Source organism: Schistocerca nitens, chromosome 3, assembly GCF_023898315.1.
Source record: "Schistocerca nitens isolate TAMUIC-IGC-003100 chromosome 3, iqSchNite1.1, whole genome shotgun sequence".
Classification (NCBI taxonomy): Eukaryota; Metazoa; Arthropoda; class Insecta; order Orthoptera; family Acrididae; genus Schistocerca; species Schistocerca nitens.
The window spans coordinates 889,976,603-889,994,328 of NC_064616.1; the positions used below are offsets into that span (position 1 = coordinate 889,976,603).

Below are 17,726 nucleotides of genomic sequence, written 5' to 3' on the forward strand. Positions count from 1 at the left end.
TGGCAGTATTCCGAGATCACGTGACAATCCCAGGTTAATGTAGACAACATGGGTAGAACCCATTGCTCACTCCAGAGACCTTTATACTCCATGATCACAGTCTAAAACAAGTTTCCGCTGTCCCGTGATGCGTCATGTCTGGTGGTGGGGGTATTCATATGCAAGTTTTCGTAGCTAAACTTTCATATCTTTGTATGTTCTTTGCAGTGGAAGTGAGCGCGACATTCAGTGTAGAGCTTCCAGGAAGAGGAGCTTTGGTGTTTACTGTGGGCTGTCACTTTCGAGTCGGTTCAACAGTTGGTATTACGGTATTGTTGTTCGGAGTTAAGCATATACGCCCAGACAATGGATTTTTGAACGTTTGGAAGCCGTTCGTTTCTTGCGACGCAATGAAACTTCTTGGGTTTGTGGAAGTGGTTAACCACCAACATAATATACCGGTCAGCCGATCCCGACACTCAACGTTGACTATATTCAAAGACAAAGATGAGGCCGTAATGTTAGTTCAGCAGCCATCGAATAAAAGAGGACAAAGATACAAGGTATAACGAAATAATACTTTGTTTATATCTATTAAATTGCCATATTACCTTTCTCGTATTATGAAGAACGAATAATCTTAAGTACTGGAATGTACGTTTTTCATGATCTGTATTGGTGTTTTGTTCTAATCATCCCTGCGTGGTGGAGGGGGTTACAGTTGAAGTTACATCTGTAATCAAATTCATAATCCCCGGTTTGTAACTATTCCGTTGTCGAATACATTCTTTTATTTATTTTCAGTTCTTTCGTGTGGTCAGTAATCTGACGAGTTCCCCAAACATTATACGCAGATATAAAATGATCTTACGATACTGCATTCCCACATGACAAATAGCTGTACGAATAGTCTTAACAGTAGTTGACTGAACATAAAGATTGCTAATAATAACAACAATAATATACATACGCACATACATATACAGTGACGTTGCGGTAGTAAACTGTGGATGACGATAGTAATAATAAAAATAAATCATTTTTAGAAACTAACTGTGGATTGAAATATCAGTAGTTAAATATCTAGGGAATATGAATTAACATCCCGGCAGTTTAAAGTTCAGTAAGTAAATACAAACATTTAATATCAGCAAAGATTTTAATTACATTCTGAATAATTCTACTTCATATGTTCGTATAGGACCTTACAGCTTACTATTCCCATATATGACCATTCATGTTTGGACTATAGCCTGTTATTCTTAAATTAGTTGTATATTTGAAGTCATTGAACGTCCTTCTAATGTTGTAATGAACATTGCTGCACTTGCACGCACCTGCTTGATTTTGTAAAAAAATGTGTTTAGTTAATGTAAACAACAGAAATACATTGTAAGATGTTTGTTTAATAGTGCTCAATGACTGGCCTGCATATCACATTCTGATTACCCTTTTCTGTGATAGTGATGATAACTTCGCCCATAGACTGGTCAATCTGCAATAATAATTTAATAGTAAGGGGTTTGTTTACAGCACAGCCCCATAATTCCAAACCACAATTGAGATATAGATAAATTGTGCCATAATATAAGATTTTCAATGTTTGCTGGTGATTTTGTTTGACAACATGTTGAACAGATATGAGCCACTGCTAGTTTTGCTGCATGTGTAGTTCATATGGTTTACCCATTGAAGGTTTTTATGTAGACAGGTAGTAAGGAATTTAACATTGACACTGTCTGTTGTTGAGATACTACAGTTATTGCCCAGTTCTATTTGATTTGACTGTTTTAACTGTTAGTATTGGGGATTTTCTTGATTTAGTTTTTAAGCCTGGATGAATAAAATTGAGGTTGCATCTGCCATGCCATGAGTTGCAGCAGATTTCAGTCCATTACTGTTTTTACCATAAAATGAAGAGAGATTCGTTGTCAGCATAGCTTATGGTGTGTGAATTGGAAGTTTAGAAATATCATTAACATACACCACAAATAGAAAAGGATCAAAAATAGAATCTTTGGAAACATCTGATGTTACTTTATCACCGGTGGACCAGAAATTCATAATCTTATAATCCACTTGGCAGCAGAGTTTTGTACACTGGATTTGAATCATTAAGTAGGTGCACAGTAAGTGCATGGATGAGTTATTATGTTATCAGTTTCTTCGGCAGAAATTCATGGTTAACTGTGTCAAATACTTTTGAAAGGTATAAATATCTGCCTGTTGGCTGCATACCTTTAAGAGGCCATGCTCTTAATGTAGAAACTCAATAAATTTGATAGTTGTACTGCAGTCTTTCCTGGAACCATCCTGTGTTTTTATTAGCAGTTTGTTTCATGTGGAGTGAAAGTAAATCTATTTCAAATACGTCATTAAAAGTGGGAGCAATGAAATTGTCAAAATAATTGAAGCCTTAGATACTGCCTGACTAATCTGATCTAATCTCAAACTGGTGATCATAAGCAAGGCTTCGAAATCCAATATGTGAGATATACTTCTCATGAAAAGAATTATTGTTCTATTTTCATCACATTTGTTGACCAACTTAGCCTAGACCATGGGATATACTACAGTGTGTCACTGTAACATAGTGCACAGAAGTAATACTGACACAAAATAAATACTGGCAGCATGCTGTTTTCACATGAACGACATCACACGCTAAATCATCGTATGGGGATAAAGCCAACATCTGGTACCGGTAGGCTCAATTAACTCTAACTTTCCTGGTTTCCCATTTTGTGGATGGTTTGACTACACTTGTTTGTAAGCAACTTGAATAGATGTAATCTCAAATGTTGCAGTTGATGGGATCAAGGAGTTGTTTTGCTGTTTCTGACATACGTGTCTTAACTACAGCATGTGACATACAATCTCACCCCACTAATGATCTGTTCTCTAAGAAGTTAACTGCTTTTAACCCTTAACGTTCATGAAGCCTCTTCAGACATAAACTCTGCTACTTGGGTGACATATTTTGGTATCAATCCATGTAAATCATTAAGCTGTAGTGCACTATATGTTGCAGTGATAAAGTATTTAAGAGAATATTACGTATGATGTTTGGGTCCATCATGAGTTTGCCTTCACATCTGTATGTTGGTCATTATCTCTAGTCACAAAGGTTTCTCAGTACTTATCACTTACTTTCCAGGAAGCTGTACTTGTAGTGGGACATAGTACTATTTCACTGCTGTGAACTGTTTTAGAAAATTTGGAAGTTCTGACTTAAATGTATGTTTTAGCCGCCTCCTATTTTTGCATGAAAAACTGTTAATTTTGGTAATCTGATGTTATTTTCACTTTAAATGCATATTAGAATTTTCTGTCTTTCTTAAACCCTCTGGGTGCAACTCTGAGATTCCTGACTTTGGGGACTGTGCATTTGACAGGTGCAGATCTAAGTATCTCAGTTTTAGTGTCCTAAATGTAATCCTATTCCTTCACAGGAATGTGTAGAAAGAGAATGTACAAACTTATAAAGCATGTCTACACACCTCGGGTGGGGGGGGGGGGGGGCTCTCAGCTTTTTGTATGTTATTTATTTATTCGTGTTCCGTAGATCCGGTATACAAAAGAATTGCATGGATATGGAACAAGTCACAATATAAATTAACACAGTAGCCTGCTTGTATATACTAACAAATGTAAATTGCAATTGGTGTATAAGAAACAAAGTATGTTAATAGTTACAGGCTTAGGCATTTTCTATGGTAAAACAGAGGTATAAAATGATAAAATAATAAATTACAATTTTCCATATTACAAACTATACATTTGCAGGAATTTGATAGTGCCAATTGCCTGAACACGAATTCCCATACTGGTGTAGGATGTATTAAGTTACAAAGTGGCAATAGCAAATATTACAAGTAAAGTATTGCATCTAATTTACAATGTTACATTAAAGAGTTGATTAAGAGAGTAAAACACTTTTTCCAGAAGATATTCCTTCAATTTACTCTTAAATTTTGGCATTTCTCTGGTAAGATTTTTTTTGTCAGATGGGAGTGCATTAAACACCTTTATGCTCGAGTAGTGTACTCCCTTTTGTATCTGACTCAAGTTTTGTTCTTTTGTCATAATCATGATAAGAAGTATTGGTTTTGTACATGTCTAAGTTCTTAGCTGAAAAGCATGTAAGGGATAAGATATATTGTGAGGTCATTGTTAATATTTTGTGTGTTTTAAAAAGATTTCTGCATGAATGATTCCTGTTAACTCCACTTATAATTCAAATTGCTCTTTTCTGAGTTACAAATGCTTTATTTGCCATTGGTTGGTTACCCCAGAATATTAAGCCATAGGATAACAATGAATGGAAATAGCCAAAATAAGTAGCCTTAACAGCATCACTATTAGCAATTGTTGCTATAATACGTAGAGCATAAGTTGCTGAACTAAGTCTTTTTCTCAAGTCCAAAATATGGTAAGACCAATTTAATTTATTGTCAATGTGGAGGCCTAAAAATTTTGTTGAATAAACTTGATGTATATCTTGATCATTACAGCTTAGACTTATGTCACCCTGAACTTTGTGAGACCCATAGAAATGTATGAACTGTCTTTTTTTTTTTTTTTAAAGTTAGGCCATTGCATCTGAACCACTTATGGAGGTCGTGGAAAAGCAAATTGGCGGATGATGCGATATCATTTTCAGGTGTTTTCCATTACAGGGGATGTATCATCTGAGGAAATGAGGAAAGAGTAAATTTGATGGTAGGCTTACAACAGTGAGGAAGGTCATTAATAAAAATAAGAAAGAGCAAAGGGCAAAGCGCCAAACCTTGCGGCACTTCTACACTAACTGTTCCCCAGCCATATGAAGCTATTGAGCCATCTTCATGATTCAGCAATACCCTCTGCTTTCTGTCAGTCAGGTATGATCTGAGCCACATTCCCACTGTCAGTTAAACCATAATAGGCTCCTTTTGAAAGGAGGATTTCATGGCTCACACAGTCAAAGGCTTTGCTTAAGCCACAAAAAATACCAACTGAAGCCAATTTATTGTTCAGTGCTTCTAGAACATTATTAGTAAAGGAGAATATGGCATCATCAGTTGACAGGCCTGATTGGAAACCAAATTGGCATTGACTAAGCGTCTTGTGGAAATTCAGGTGTTCTACAATTCTCCTATGCATCAGTTTCTCGAGAACTCTGGAGATTCATGTTAAAAGGGATATAGGGAGGTAGTTAGAAGCATCAGTTTTTTTCCCCCTTCTTGAATAGTGGTTTCACGTCAGCATACTTCATTCTATGAGGGACAGTACCTTGTCGAAGGAATTCATTAAATATATGGCAAAGTATTACACAAATGGCATTATGACAATGTTTAAGTACCTTAGTGGAGATATTATCAAAGCCAGATGACATTTTAGTTTGCATTTTAGTGATGATCCTTTTCACTTCACTGACTGTAACTGGGGCTATGAGCATTTGATTAATTTTGCACAGACCAGATCCTTTCAGAAGGTCCATAGCCTCGTTGGCTGAACCCCTACAGCCAGTTTTCTCAGAAGCTGTTACAAAGTGCTCATTTAAGACTGTTGCAACTGCATTCGTTTCTTTAATTAAATTACCGCACTGTCTTATTTCTATGCTGGATACACTCTCCTCCTCTTTTCCCAGCTCCCTTTTGATGACATCCCAGATGGTTTTTATTTTGTTGTTAGAGTTGTCTATTCCACTTTTAATATGTAAGGTTTTGGAGCACTTTATAATTCTTTTTAGGATTTTACAATATAATCTGTAGTGTTCTTTTGTTGCAGGATCTTCAGAACATCTTTGTGACATATATAACCATTTTCTTGTATTAGATGAAATTTTTATCCCTTTTGTAATCCAGGGTTTGATTTTGCAATTCTGGGTGTTAATTTTAATAGTTTTCTTGTGAAATACTGCTTCAAAGAGGGGCATGAATTCATCTGTGAATAGGGTGAATTTAATATTAACATTTCTTTCTTTGTATATTGGGCTCCAGTCAGTCTGCTGCAAGAGCTGATTGAAATTTTCTAAAGTGTCCACATTGATTGTTCTGAAGGACCTAAAAACTGGTTTATATTTTTTAATGCCAGAACATATGTCATTAAGAGTTAGCAACTGCCCATGGTCTGACAGACCATTAAGAATTTGACATATACTACTAAGACTACTACTAAACTTATCAATAAAGATGTTGTCAATAAGGCTTACACTGGTATGTCACTCGGGTAGAAAATTGAACTATTTGAGTTTAATTAAAGGTTTCCAATAAATGTTCCAATTTACTTTTACTGGTGTTGCCTGTAAGGAAGTTTACATTAAAGTCACCCATAATGACTAACTGCTTAGCCCTTGAATATATTTTTACCAAAACTGATTCAAGCTGTATTAAGAAAATGCAGATTTTTCCCTGCAGGGGCCCTATAAATTGTTACCACTGTAATATACTTATTATCAGCAAAATTTCAGATCCACATGCTTCAAAATTAAAATCTTCACAATACATACCTAAGTCAAGTGATTTAGGAGGTATACCCTCTTTGACACAAATTACAGATCCACCTTTCTCTCTGTTTGATCTACAGTTACTATCAGCTAAAACATAACCTTCCAGATGGGGCATCAGCATGGCAGACCTTACATGGTGGGGTGAGCACAGTGCCCCAGCCTATTACAGAACCTACTTCCTTTTCTGTACTGCAGTCTCTCATCTCTTGCCTATTCTTCCTTCTCTTACTCTTTCTCACGCTGGCAGCTTTTGATATTGACCTGTCTATTCCTAAGGTTCTTCTCTCCTTTGTAGGAATATTCTTTCATTCATGTGCTTCATGCTAAGGCTCACTATCAAATCAAATTTTGTAAGAATGAGTGCTGCATCTCCTCATTGGTAATGTATGTTGCTTCATGCCAAGTAAGGACTAAACTCTGTTGTCTTCTGGGATGCCAGGGATCTAAAACTCTTCAGGGCTGCCAGAGATCTACAACTGTCCAGGATAGTCCCGATACTGACACATAGGATCTTGCTGAACACATTGTGACCGACATTGCAATGGTGTCGGTGTCTTCTTCTTGCGCAGCTGTCTTGTGGATGTGTAAGTGATAAATTGAAGACATCCCCCTCTCCTTTACCCCTCGGCATGTCAAATCACGTAATGAACCTTTCAGGCTCTTGCCTCATCTCGCATTGTGGCTCTGGGCTCTGATTCCATTCACAATCAGGTCTTACAGCATCTGACTGGTACTCAATGGCGCCATCTCCTCAGAGTCTTCTTTCATATTTAGTTCGGCATTGTCTTCCCTTCACATTGGTGAGATATTATCATAATTCAGATTCTTAAATCTGGACAAAAACCTAACATCCATCGACAGTTACCAACTGATTACATGAACATGCTCTGCAAACGGCTTGAAAGGATGGTTGCTCACCAAGTATGCTCTGTTCTCGAATCTCAGGGTCTTTTGTCCCCGTATGAGTGTGGATTCCAGGAGGGGCAATGCACAAGTGACCATCTAAGTAGGTTGGAAACGGCAATCTGAAAGGCTTTTTGTAAATGCCAACACCTCGTTGCTGTCTTTTTCTTATCTACATAAGGCATATGGCACCTACTAGTGCCATCATGTTTTATGTACCCTCCATGACTGGGGATTTTGAGATACCCTACCAAATTTTTATTCATCGGTTTTTATCCCACAGGATGTTCTGGATTAGACACAGTTCCTCAGTATGGAGTTTGACTGGCCACTTGTACCTTACAGAGTAGTCACGAAGGCAGTCTTCTTGCCGAAGTGGGGATCTTCTCGCCCCAGTTCTGATGTTACCAACTCTTGCACATCTATGCAGTCACCAAGAACCTGAAGTCTCTGTCCCTCCCATGACCAATTGGTATCTATTGCTTTCAGTCCTTCAGAAATATAAGGGTGCTACCGTCTTTTACAGTGACGGGTCTAAAACTGTGGATTGGGTGGTTTATGCTTTTCCATCTCCTGCCAGTCAGGAACATAATTCATTGCCAGGAACATGATGTCTTTTTACAGCAGAGCTGATGTCTCTTAACAGAGCTCTCTGTTTTGTTACATGGATTTCCCTTGACTGCGTTTTAATATGTAGTGTGTCCAGACCATTTACTGATGTTTCTCTTGTCACCCTGTGATATCTGCTATTCATGACCTCCTCTGTGAACTGCCTTCTAGGCTGATGTTCTCTGACTTGCAGTTCATGAATATCTTAGTGAATGAATGGGCTGACTGTTTGTCTAGAGAAGAAGCAAATAATACTCACCCCCCGCATTCACTTTGAGTCCAGATGCAGATTTGCGGATGCAATTAAGGCCTGTGCTCACTTTCAGATGGAACAATATCTGATTAGCTACTGCATCCTCTGATAAACTCTGCACTATCAAGAAGACTGCTGCTGTGTGACATTCCTCCTTCCATTCTTCTCGGAAAGAATCTGCTGTTCTCTTCTCCACATCGGTCATGCCACACTGATCCACATTTTTATTTTACATTATGAGCCACCCCTCATTGTCTGTACTACAAACCAATTTAGAAACGAGTGTTTAATATTATTTGCGAAATTTGGAAATTCATCACTGCACCACTTTACGAGAAACTCCATGTTGGTAAAACATGTGTAGGTCTAAGGTAAAAAAAAATTACTTTTTTCACCACAGCGGCAAGATGTGGAAAGTCATATTTAAAAAGTTCATATGCTTTAGTAACTGTTAACCTTATTCTCTTCTGCACATAACACTTTTCTTTGGTAATTATATCTCCACCAACCATACTAACTCTGGTTCCTGGAAGACATCTTCAGATGTCATCTCTTGAGAAAAAATTTTGTACTTGTGAAATAAGTTCTTTAGTATAAACTTTATTCCCATGAAGTGGTATTTTCATTCTGGCAGAAGACAAAGTAGTCTCAGTTTCTGTATATTCTGGTAACTTCTTCACCACAGCTCGTGTTTTATTGGGGCTCTTAGGCAATGCCTTTCCTAGTGAACTTGCTGACTTATATGGTTGAACTAGTGGGTTATAGGCCTGTTCTTTCTTCATCATTCTGTAGCGTTGTTTTCGTTCCCTCTCACTCTGTTTCTTTAATTTATGAAGTGCTGAATTGTCAGTCATTGTTTTTCTTATCATTTGCCTTCTTTTCTTATAGTGCTTTCTTTTGTTCCTTGAATGCAGCTGATGTGCTTTCTCATTGTTCTTCAATTTTTTTTTCTAAACGTTTGGACTCTAGCCTTGGATGTCATTCTTGCTATGTATTGTAATCTGAAATGTACTTTAAATTATGCTAAGAGGCAAAAAATAATGCCCAAAACATGTACCTTCATTGTAAAACAATATTCCTCATAGCCTATTTTCTGACATAACTTCATTGGGTAATGTCCACACGTAACACACAAATCCCATTCTTAACATACTTTAATTTTACCAGGAGTGTAACAGCTGAGTCCTACATGTAAACTAGCTTGCTTTCACGGTGTTGTCATGTACAGTTACATAAAATACTTTTGATAAAGAAAACTTAGTGATGTTTTAGTGTTACGGATGGGACAATTTATTTTGAAATAATAGTAATTAATTTGGAAACAATACATCAGATGAACTTCTAATGCACAAATCTACTTCTTTCTGACTTGCTTTCTAAGTGTCTTGTGACTTGTGCTCTCAAGAATGGCCCACTGGACTATGAACAAGGTTGCAATAATACACTGTTCCAGTGTTTTTGTTCAGCAGAAAAAAGGCAATAATGGATGGTAAAATTTGTGTGTTCTACAATGAAAGCTTTGTAAAATGATAATTAGATGATAAAATGTATATTTTTAGCTTTATTTTGCTTTGGGAAACTATCTCAATAAATATGTTTTCATTGAAATGTCTCTGTTTTCCTGGAATTGCTCAGTAGATGCTAGTTTCCTCTTTAGTGCTTCACGTATAATGGATCAGAGGTGGGATGGTCTGCCTCCTTTGCGTGGCAAAGCCCCGAGGTCCATGTGCGACCTTAACTATTTTTCTCATCTTGTTTGTTATTGACGGCCCAACTGGTGTCACTTACATTTTTAGCCTTCTCCTTTTTACTTTACTTGATCTCTGACTAGAAGGCATTCTTTACTCTGTGAAGAATGCCTTTACTCTGTAGTCAGGTTGTTGGGGGTGAGATGTGGGAGAGGTCTCTCTCTCTGTGTGGCTGGGCCATGGGAGACCACTTGTCTGCTCTAATCTACTTACCAGTCCAATCTGTATACTTGTACTTCTCTGTAAATTGTTTTTGACACTGGTACCAGTATTGCCGTCAGTGCCTCACTTTTACCACTCCTATGTACTTCCCTCATCCATGCACATTCCCAGTGGACGTCACTACCTCTGGATGAATGAATATTTGACCAAGGGACTGATGACCTTGCTCTTTAGTCCCTTACCCCAACCAACCAACCTACCAATCCACACTTTCATGTATACTGTGCAGGCCACCTTATGGTGTGTGGCAGAGGGTACCTCTAGTACCACTATCATTTTTCCCCTTCTCTGTTTCATTTGTGGCAAGAACAACTGTCTATAAACTTCTGTATAACCTGTAATTTGTTCGATTGTGATCATTTCTCAAGATATATGTGGGGGGGGATAATATGTTGCCCATCTGTTCTTGAACAAATGCTCTAGAAATTTCAACAGTAGCCCTCTGCATGGTACACTACACCTCACTTGCAGTGACTGCCACTGCAATATGTTAAGCACACTGAAGCGTAGTGCTCTCATGCCAGCTAAATAATCCTGTACTGAAATTAACTGCTCTTTTTTGGTTTGGTCAAACAATTATTTTGTAACCAACTTCTTTCATGAACGACATTACATTTCCTTCTTTTAATGAATCTCAGCCAGGTATTTGCTTTTCCTACAATTAATTTTAAGTGTTCACTTCCCTTTAGGTAGCTCAAGACAGTTACTCCTAGGTATTTTTCTGTTTCCTGTGAGCTTTCTCCAATAGTGTAGTCAAACAATAATGAATCTCTTGACCTATTTATGTGCAGTATATCACATCTATGGCGTGAGTACTGAGGGACCTCCAGCACGTTTCGCTCAGCTACTATTGTATGTCAGAGGTGTAATAATTCTTCATGCCCTACATGGATTTCTTTCTGCTGTTAGATGTGTGGGAGGGGTTGTGTACTCACACACATTGTCAGGCTAGAGAAAAGGAGAAATTACCACATGCAGGGGTAGGTGACAATTCAGCAAATGTATTGGATGCGGAACATCATTGTTTAATGGACAACACACATTTTGCCAGGTGAGAAGACACTCTTCAGTGCCCTTCTGCCAAGAGAATTGTGGGAATGGTTGCAGACTCAACACATTGTCACACTGAAGCGAAGTGAGGTGAAAGTGACAAGTGGACAACTCAACAGTGCATAGGACATCCATTCGTAACTGATGAAATGCAGTATGATAAGCAAGAGGAATGTCTGCTGCAATATTGTGCACATGGTTATCCAACTGTTGGAATTGTGGGTGGTACAAAATGTTTGACATGGTTGATTAACAGTAATTTAATTGACCAGAAGAATAATATGAGGTTGCCATTCAGGTGTATGGACATGTCTGGGAGATAGCCCTGGAGAAAGTAGAGAGATCGCTCGTGAGGGGAACTTGTCATCGAAACAAGGAAGGGTATTTATCACGGAGCAGGGGACACTGCCTGGCGAGGAGTTGAGAGAGCTCAGTTGGCTTTTGAGTGTCTTCCACCTTGCCATCAATGTGGGACATCTTGCTTTGGCCACCACCAAAAACAAGCCTCACCTTCTGACTCCATGCTACCTCATGAACATGCTGCCAGCTGTCTGCAGTGCATTTTCAACTACATTCAAATTAGCCCAACCATCATCTACTAATTGCACTGCAGATCCAGCACCCAAGTCTGCCTGACAATTCCATTTATCTCGTAGCAACCACAATTTAAAACCCTGAGAAGATTGTTATTGATAATTGGCTAATTATTATTTCCATTTCAGTCATAATAGTAATTTGTAAATTGTATTTGTACAGCTGTGATCCGAAAGCACTTTTGTTTATAAAAATAATTGATTGTGATAAATTTCCTCACATTCTTGCAGCTGATGTTCCCAATCCTCTTATATAAACTGCAGATATCACACTCAAATAGTATTTAAGATACTGTGATTCATTTTATTTAATGTACTGATGTTGCAGTAAAATGCAGTTTAATGCAAGGGGCAGTCAAATGAAACACTGATTACAACAGGACAATGGAATGGTTCCATTCAGAAGTAATCACCACACATAGTAAGATTTTGTCTTACTGGGAGATGACACGATAAATTCCTGTTTGTAGAACGCAGTTGGCCACTGACAGGTCTGCATCCTGATTACTCTTGCACTTCTCATACAACTGAAACTGATGTCCATGTATGTCTTTCTCCAGGTCACCAAAGATATGGAAATCACACACGAAAGATCTGCGCTGTATGGAGGATGTTGCAGTGTTACCCAACCAAATAGCAAATTTGTCAGATTAGCAGTTTGGGGGTGGGTGTTATTGTACAACAAGATGGAGCTGTCTGACAGCATTCCTGGGTGTTTTGACTTTATAGCACGTCACAGTTCCTGCAAAGTGTCTTCATATTACTGACAAATGATTGTGGTTCTGTGCTCAAGAAACTCAACGATCAGAGGTCCCCTCCAGTTGGAGGAGGAGCTCATCATTGCCTTACCAGAATGTGTGGGAACAGCTTTGGATTTGTGTGGTGGGAGATATGTGGGATGTTTCCACTGTTTGGCCTTGCCATTTGCCCTTGGGCTATCGAATTGCTCTCAGACTGAATCATCCTGTTGCACGATAACGCTCACCCCCACACTGCCAGTCAGAGGGACCCTGTAGTCAAAGGAGGTGGTCATCATTGCCTTAACAGAACTTTTGTGAACAGTTTTGGAGCTCTTTGGTGGGGGATATGTGGGATGTTTCCGCTGTTTGGCTTTGCCATTTGCCCTTGAGCTGTTGGAATGCTGTCAGGCAGAATCATCCTGTTGCAGTCAGGCGAAGGTTACACATCAGCGATTTGGTTGGGAAACAGTGAAACATCCTCCATACAGCCCAGATCTTTCACTTTGCGATTAACTTATCTTTAGTGACCTGAAGTAAGACGTGTGGACATCAGTTTCAGTTGAACAAGGAAGTGCAAGGGTGGGTGTGGTTGTGGATACATCAGCAACCAGTCACACTCTGCAAAACAGAAATTGATTGTCTCGTCTCGCAGTGGAATAAATGTCTTAATGCATGTGCTGATTACTTTTGAATGGAACCATTCCACGGTCCCTTTGTGGCGAATGTTCGGTTTTTGTTTGACTGACCCTCATATACTGTAATCATCAAATGCTAAAAATTTAACCATTACAGTTGCCAGTCTCAGCACCAATCATCGATCCTCCATAAGTCGTCCTGCATTTTGTTACCACCTCTGTACACAATAGCATCATCTGTGCATACCCTACTGGAGTTTCGAATGTTATCCATTGTATTATTTTTGTATGTTGTAAGGAGTAATGACACTATAACACTTTCTTGAGATACTCCAGAAATTATCTTCACATCTGGAATGGAATTTTCACTCTTCAGCAGAGTGTGCGCTGATATGAAACTTGCTGGCAGATTAAAACTGTGCACTGGAGTAAGAATCGAATTCCAGTTCCCAAGTATTAGTCTCAGTCCAGTACACAGTTTTAATCTGCCAGATGGTTTCATATCAGTGCACACTCTGCTGTAGAGTGAAAATTTCATCCTGGGAATGTCCCCCAGGCTGTGGCTAAGCTATGTATCTGCAATATCCTTTCAACAAATCCTAGTCCTGCAAGTGTCGCAGGAGAACCTCTGTGAAGTTTGGAAGGTAGATGAAGAGGTACTAGTGAAAGTAAAGCTGTGAGGATGGGTCATGGGTCGTGCTTGGGTAGCTCAGTCAGTAGAGCACTTGCCCATGAAAGGCAAAGGTCTTGAGTTCGAGTCTCAGTCCAGCACATTGTTTCAGACAGCCAGGAAGTTTAATCTTTACATCAGCCAGTTTCATCCTGTTAAGAATAACGTTTTGGGTTATATCCCAAATCCAGTCACACATCTGGACTGATACTCGGTAAGATCATATTGTGGTCACTAAATGACTGTGTGAAACTTATCAAATACATTCCAGTAATCAAGATACACAGCATCAATCTGTGTGCCTTTGTCTTTGGCACTCTGGATTTCATGGACAAACAGTGTGATGATTTTAGAAGATTACATGCTCGATATTTCTCACACTGTATGCGGTGTGGGCAATGGTCAGACTACTGTTACTGAACAGTGTTCACATAGTGTATGGAAGGTATTTTCTGGGGTAACGTTGTAAAGATAAGAACGGAAGACCATGAATGGAAATTTCGTATTACAAAAGGTATATGAGAGGGACGTAGGCTTTCACTCCTACTGTTCAATCTATTCTGGGTGAATGAATGCCAATAATATGATTTTCCAGTGTAGTGAAAGTAGTGAAGGAATGCCGGACCTGTTAAATGGAATGAATGGTCTAAATGCATACACTATGGATTGAGAGTAAACCAAAGGAAGAAGAAAGTAATGATAAGAAGTAGAAATGAGTTTAGCAATAACATTAATGTCAAGAAATGGAACCTCCAATTAGTTGAAGTGAAGGAAGCAAAATAACATGACAGACAAAGAAAGGAGAGACTAGCAAAAAAAGAGGGCATTCTTGGTCAAAAGAAGTCTACTAGTATCTAACATTGGCATTAATTTGAACATGAAATTTCTGAGAATATATGTCTGGAGCATAGCATTTTTTGGAATTGAATCGTGCTGTGGGAAAACTGCAGAAGAGAACTGAACTGACAAGATAACAAATGAGGTGGTTCTCCGCAGAACTGATGAAGCAAGGAATGTATTGAAAATATTGACATGTAGAAGGTACAGGATGATAGGGCATGTACTAAGACACCAAGGAACAACTTCCATGGAACTTGAGTGAACTTTAAAAGTTAAAAACTGTAGGGGTAAGTTGAGACTGGAATATATCTAACAAATAACTGAGGAGCAGGCCACATAAAACTCGTGAAAAGGCTGTTGGGAAAAAAAGCAATAATAAATATTTTTACACTTACACAGTAGTGCAGCAGTATGCACTGGTGCTCATATATGCAAAGTTTAATGTGTTTCTATCACTGGGATGGATGCTCAACACACAGTGGTGATTTGTAGCTAGTGTCTGCTACAATGAGGTCAAACTCTCAAAACAGAAAGTTTTCTGAAATGGTCAGTAAGCCAGCCACAAACATTTTTGGGGAATTGATGTTGGATGTTTATCCTGTTATGAGCAGTTCTGTAAGTGAAGTAAGTTATCTGTGTACTTCCATCAGATTTATACTTGCAGCATAAAGACAAAATGGATAAAAAAAATTGTGATTGAACTCTCAGCACCTTGACTTGGAGGCTGTGAGCTGCTCCAAAAATAACTGGAAAATAACAGGGCTGCTAGCTGCGCCATATGCCAGGCACTGGTATTGGTATAATTTGAAGGGGGTATTTCTCTGTGAGGATACGTTTGGAATCATCATCCAGTGGCAGTTTGCAAGTAGGCTTCTGACTAGTTTATTTTTTGTTAAACATTGGCCTATGGAAAGCTGTGCTAAGAGTTCATCCTAATGGGCTACTAAGGTGTAGGTCTCAATAATAGACTGCAAATGTACAGATTTTTCAAAATCACCACAGTACTAGAAGTTGCTGTCAGGGTTTGTGACAATTATCAGTGGAGTGGATCATTCTCTAGAGCAGACAAGTGTGACAGCACCCAAGGACATAAGTCGATTGTGTTCTGCTTTGACTTGTTCCCGTAGAAATATTGAGATTGAGTGGGCATGAAAAAAATGTGGGCACGCCATTGGTTTCATTGTGATGTGAGCCTGGAAATTTATAGCCACACCCTAAACCTTCCAAAAACAATGAGGAGAAATTCTGAGCAGAGGGCGTCCAGTTGTTGGTATGGAAGATGATCCGATACCAGATGCACTTCATTAGAAATAGAAAATCCAAAAATTTTGAAGGCATCTAACCCAAATAAATTTTCATTGTTGGCATCATCTACTGCTAGAAAGTTCAAAGGCTGAAAAACTGCTTTATACAGTGCGGGACTAGAAAATTGTCCCAATATGGGTGTTTGTTGTCGGTCGTGACTCACCAACTGATGAGAGATGGGGGGATGACTGGGTAATTTTCAGAACCTATGTGAGAGAGGGATTCTCACATTGTAAAGCACATTCACAAACTTCTCTATCAGGGGCCACTTTTATCTTGATCCACTGAATCAGCGTATTAGTCCCGGTGTGCTTCAGTAAGAAACTGGCAATGACAGCTAAGCCTGCGAAGTTCTACAGCCCAAGCTGTGTACAACTGAGGCAGCCACTTTTGACAACTGTAGAACTCAACATGAGCAGCAATAACATACGCACATTTGCAGTTCTAAGTAGAAAGCAACTGACACATTTCATCAGAAGAGAGGCTGGAAGGTTCCTGAGGAGGAGCCACCTGACACAAAAGGTGATAAACATGAGGAGAAATCCATGACAGAAAGAAAGCCTTACATTGCGGTCAGTGACTACAAAAGCTTGGAAATGTTGCCCAGTGCACTTTTCACACATGTCCCGATCTTCTACAGTATCATTATATGGAGGAAATGGTGGGGGTTGCATCAACAGCGGTGAACACTGGCACATCAACGATGCTGCCAAATTGTTTAATGCTATGGAGAGGGCCTGCTCCTGGTTTGTGTGAGCTCACTGCTGTTCAACAACTTCTTCCACTAACATACTGGGCATAGCAAACCAAGAAATGAAATGCACTGAGTAGAAAAACACACTCGTTACCAAAAATATAGTAATATTGCATGACACAATATCAGCATTCCAAACAACAAACTTTTATTCCATTCCAACATGGAGGGGTATACTAAGACACTGAATGAAGTAGTGCTTAGTCCGAACACCGAGAAGTACTTCAATGCACAGTCTAATATGGAGCATACATCAGGGTGGCGAGGACCCCGGTGTTCCGGCTTTTATACAGCTGTTTGGTACACAGCGCAATGCTTGCTGCCAATGTGCAGCGGCTTCTTTAGACCGGTCATGGAAGCGCGCACTGTTTAATTATGCGTGCACACTGTATAGAGTTACATTAGCAGCAGCTTCCAAAAGCCTGATAGCAATCAGAGTGACTTCCAGCTGCTTACAAACTGCAAATAACTCATCCTGTGCCAGTGAACAGTATTTTGCATGGATACTGGAATGTGTTTGGTGCAATGTTTTTCTGAACGGTAAACAGTTAACTTCAAACTTATTTCATCTATTCTTTTTCAATTTCAGGATCAGTTGTACTGCAAGTTCCCTTCAAGAACGTAAGCTGTCATGGCGGCTTTGTTTGTTACCTACTGCCTTTATATAAATTTGATCACCAAGATGTTCGTGGCAATCTGAGGACAAGTTCTATCCGTTCATGACAATCTGAGGACAAGTTCTATCCATTCATGACAATCTGAGGATAGGTTCCACCCAAAATGTGTTGACTAAAGTCATTGGCTTATGAGCTGGTGACTTCTTACTTAGTGACCAATACAGCAGTTGTGTTTTACTCCAATTGATGCCCAAGAAAGTGGTTTGTGTTACCATGAGAGAGAAATCTTTGATAAAAATTTACAGATTCCATGAA

General features: G+C 39.0%; 1 protein-coding gene across 1 annotated transcript in view; it reads left to right on the plus strand.

Moving 5' to 3' along the window:
* Positions 1-206: 206 nt before the first annotated feature.
* The window catches only part of LOC126248943 (leucine-rich repeat protein 1-like), a 123,636-nt gene continuing 106,116 nt past the window's right edge, over positions 207-17,726 (plus strand). Inside the window, exon 1 of the mRNA XM_049950459.1 lies at positions 207-542. Coding sequence (XP_049806416.1) covers positions 390-542 — 153 coding nt within the window. The 5' untranslated portion in view covers positions 207-389. The remainder of the gene's footprint in view (positions 543-17,726) is intronic.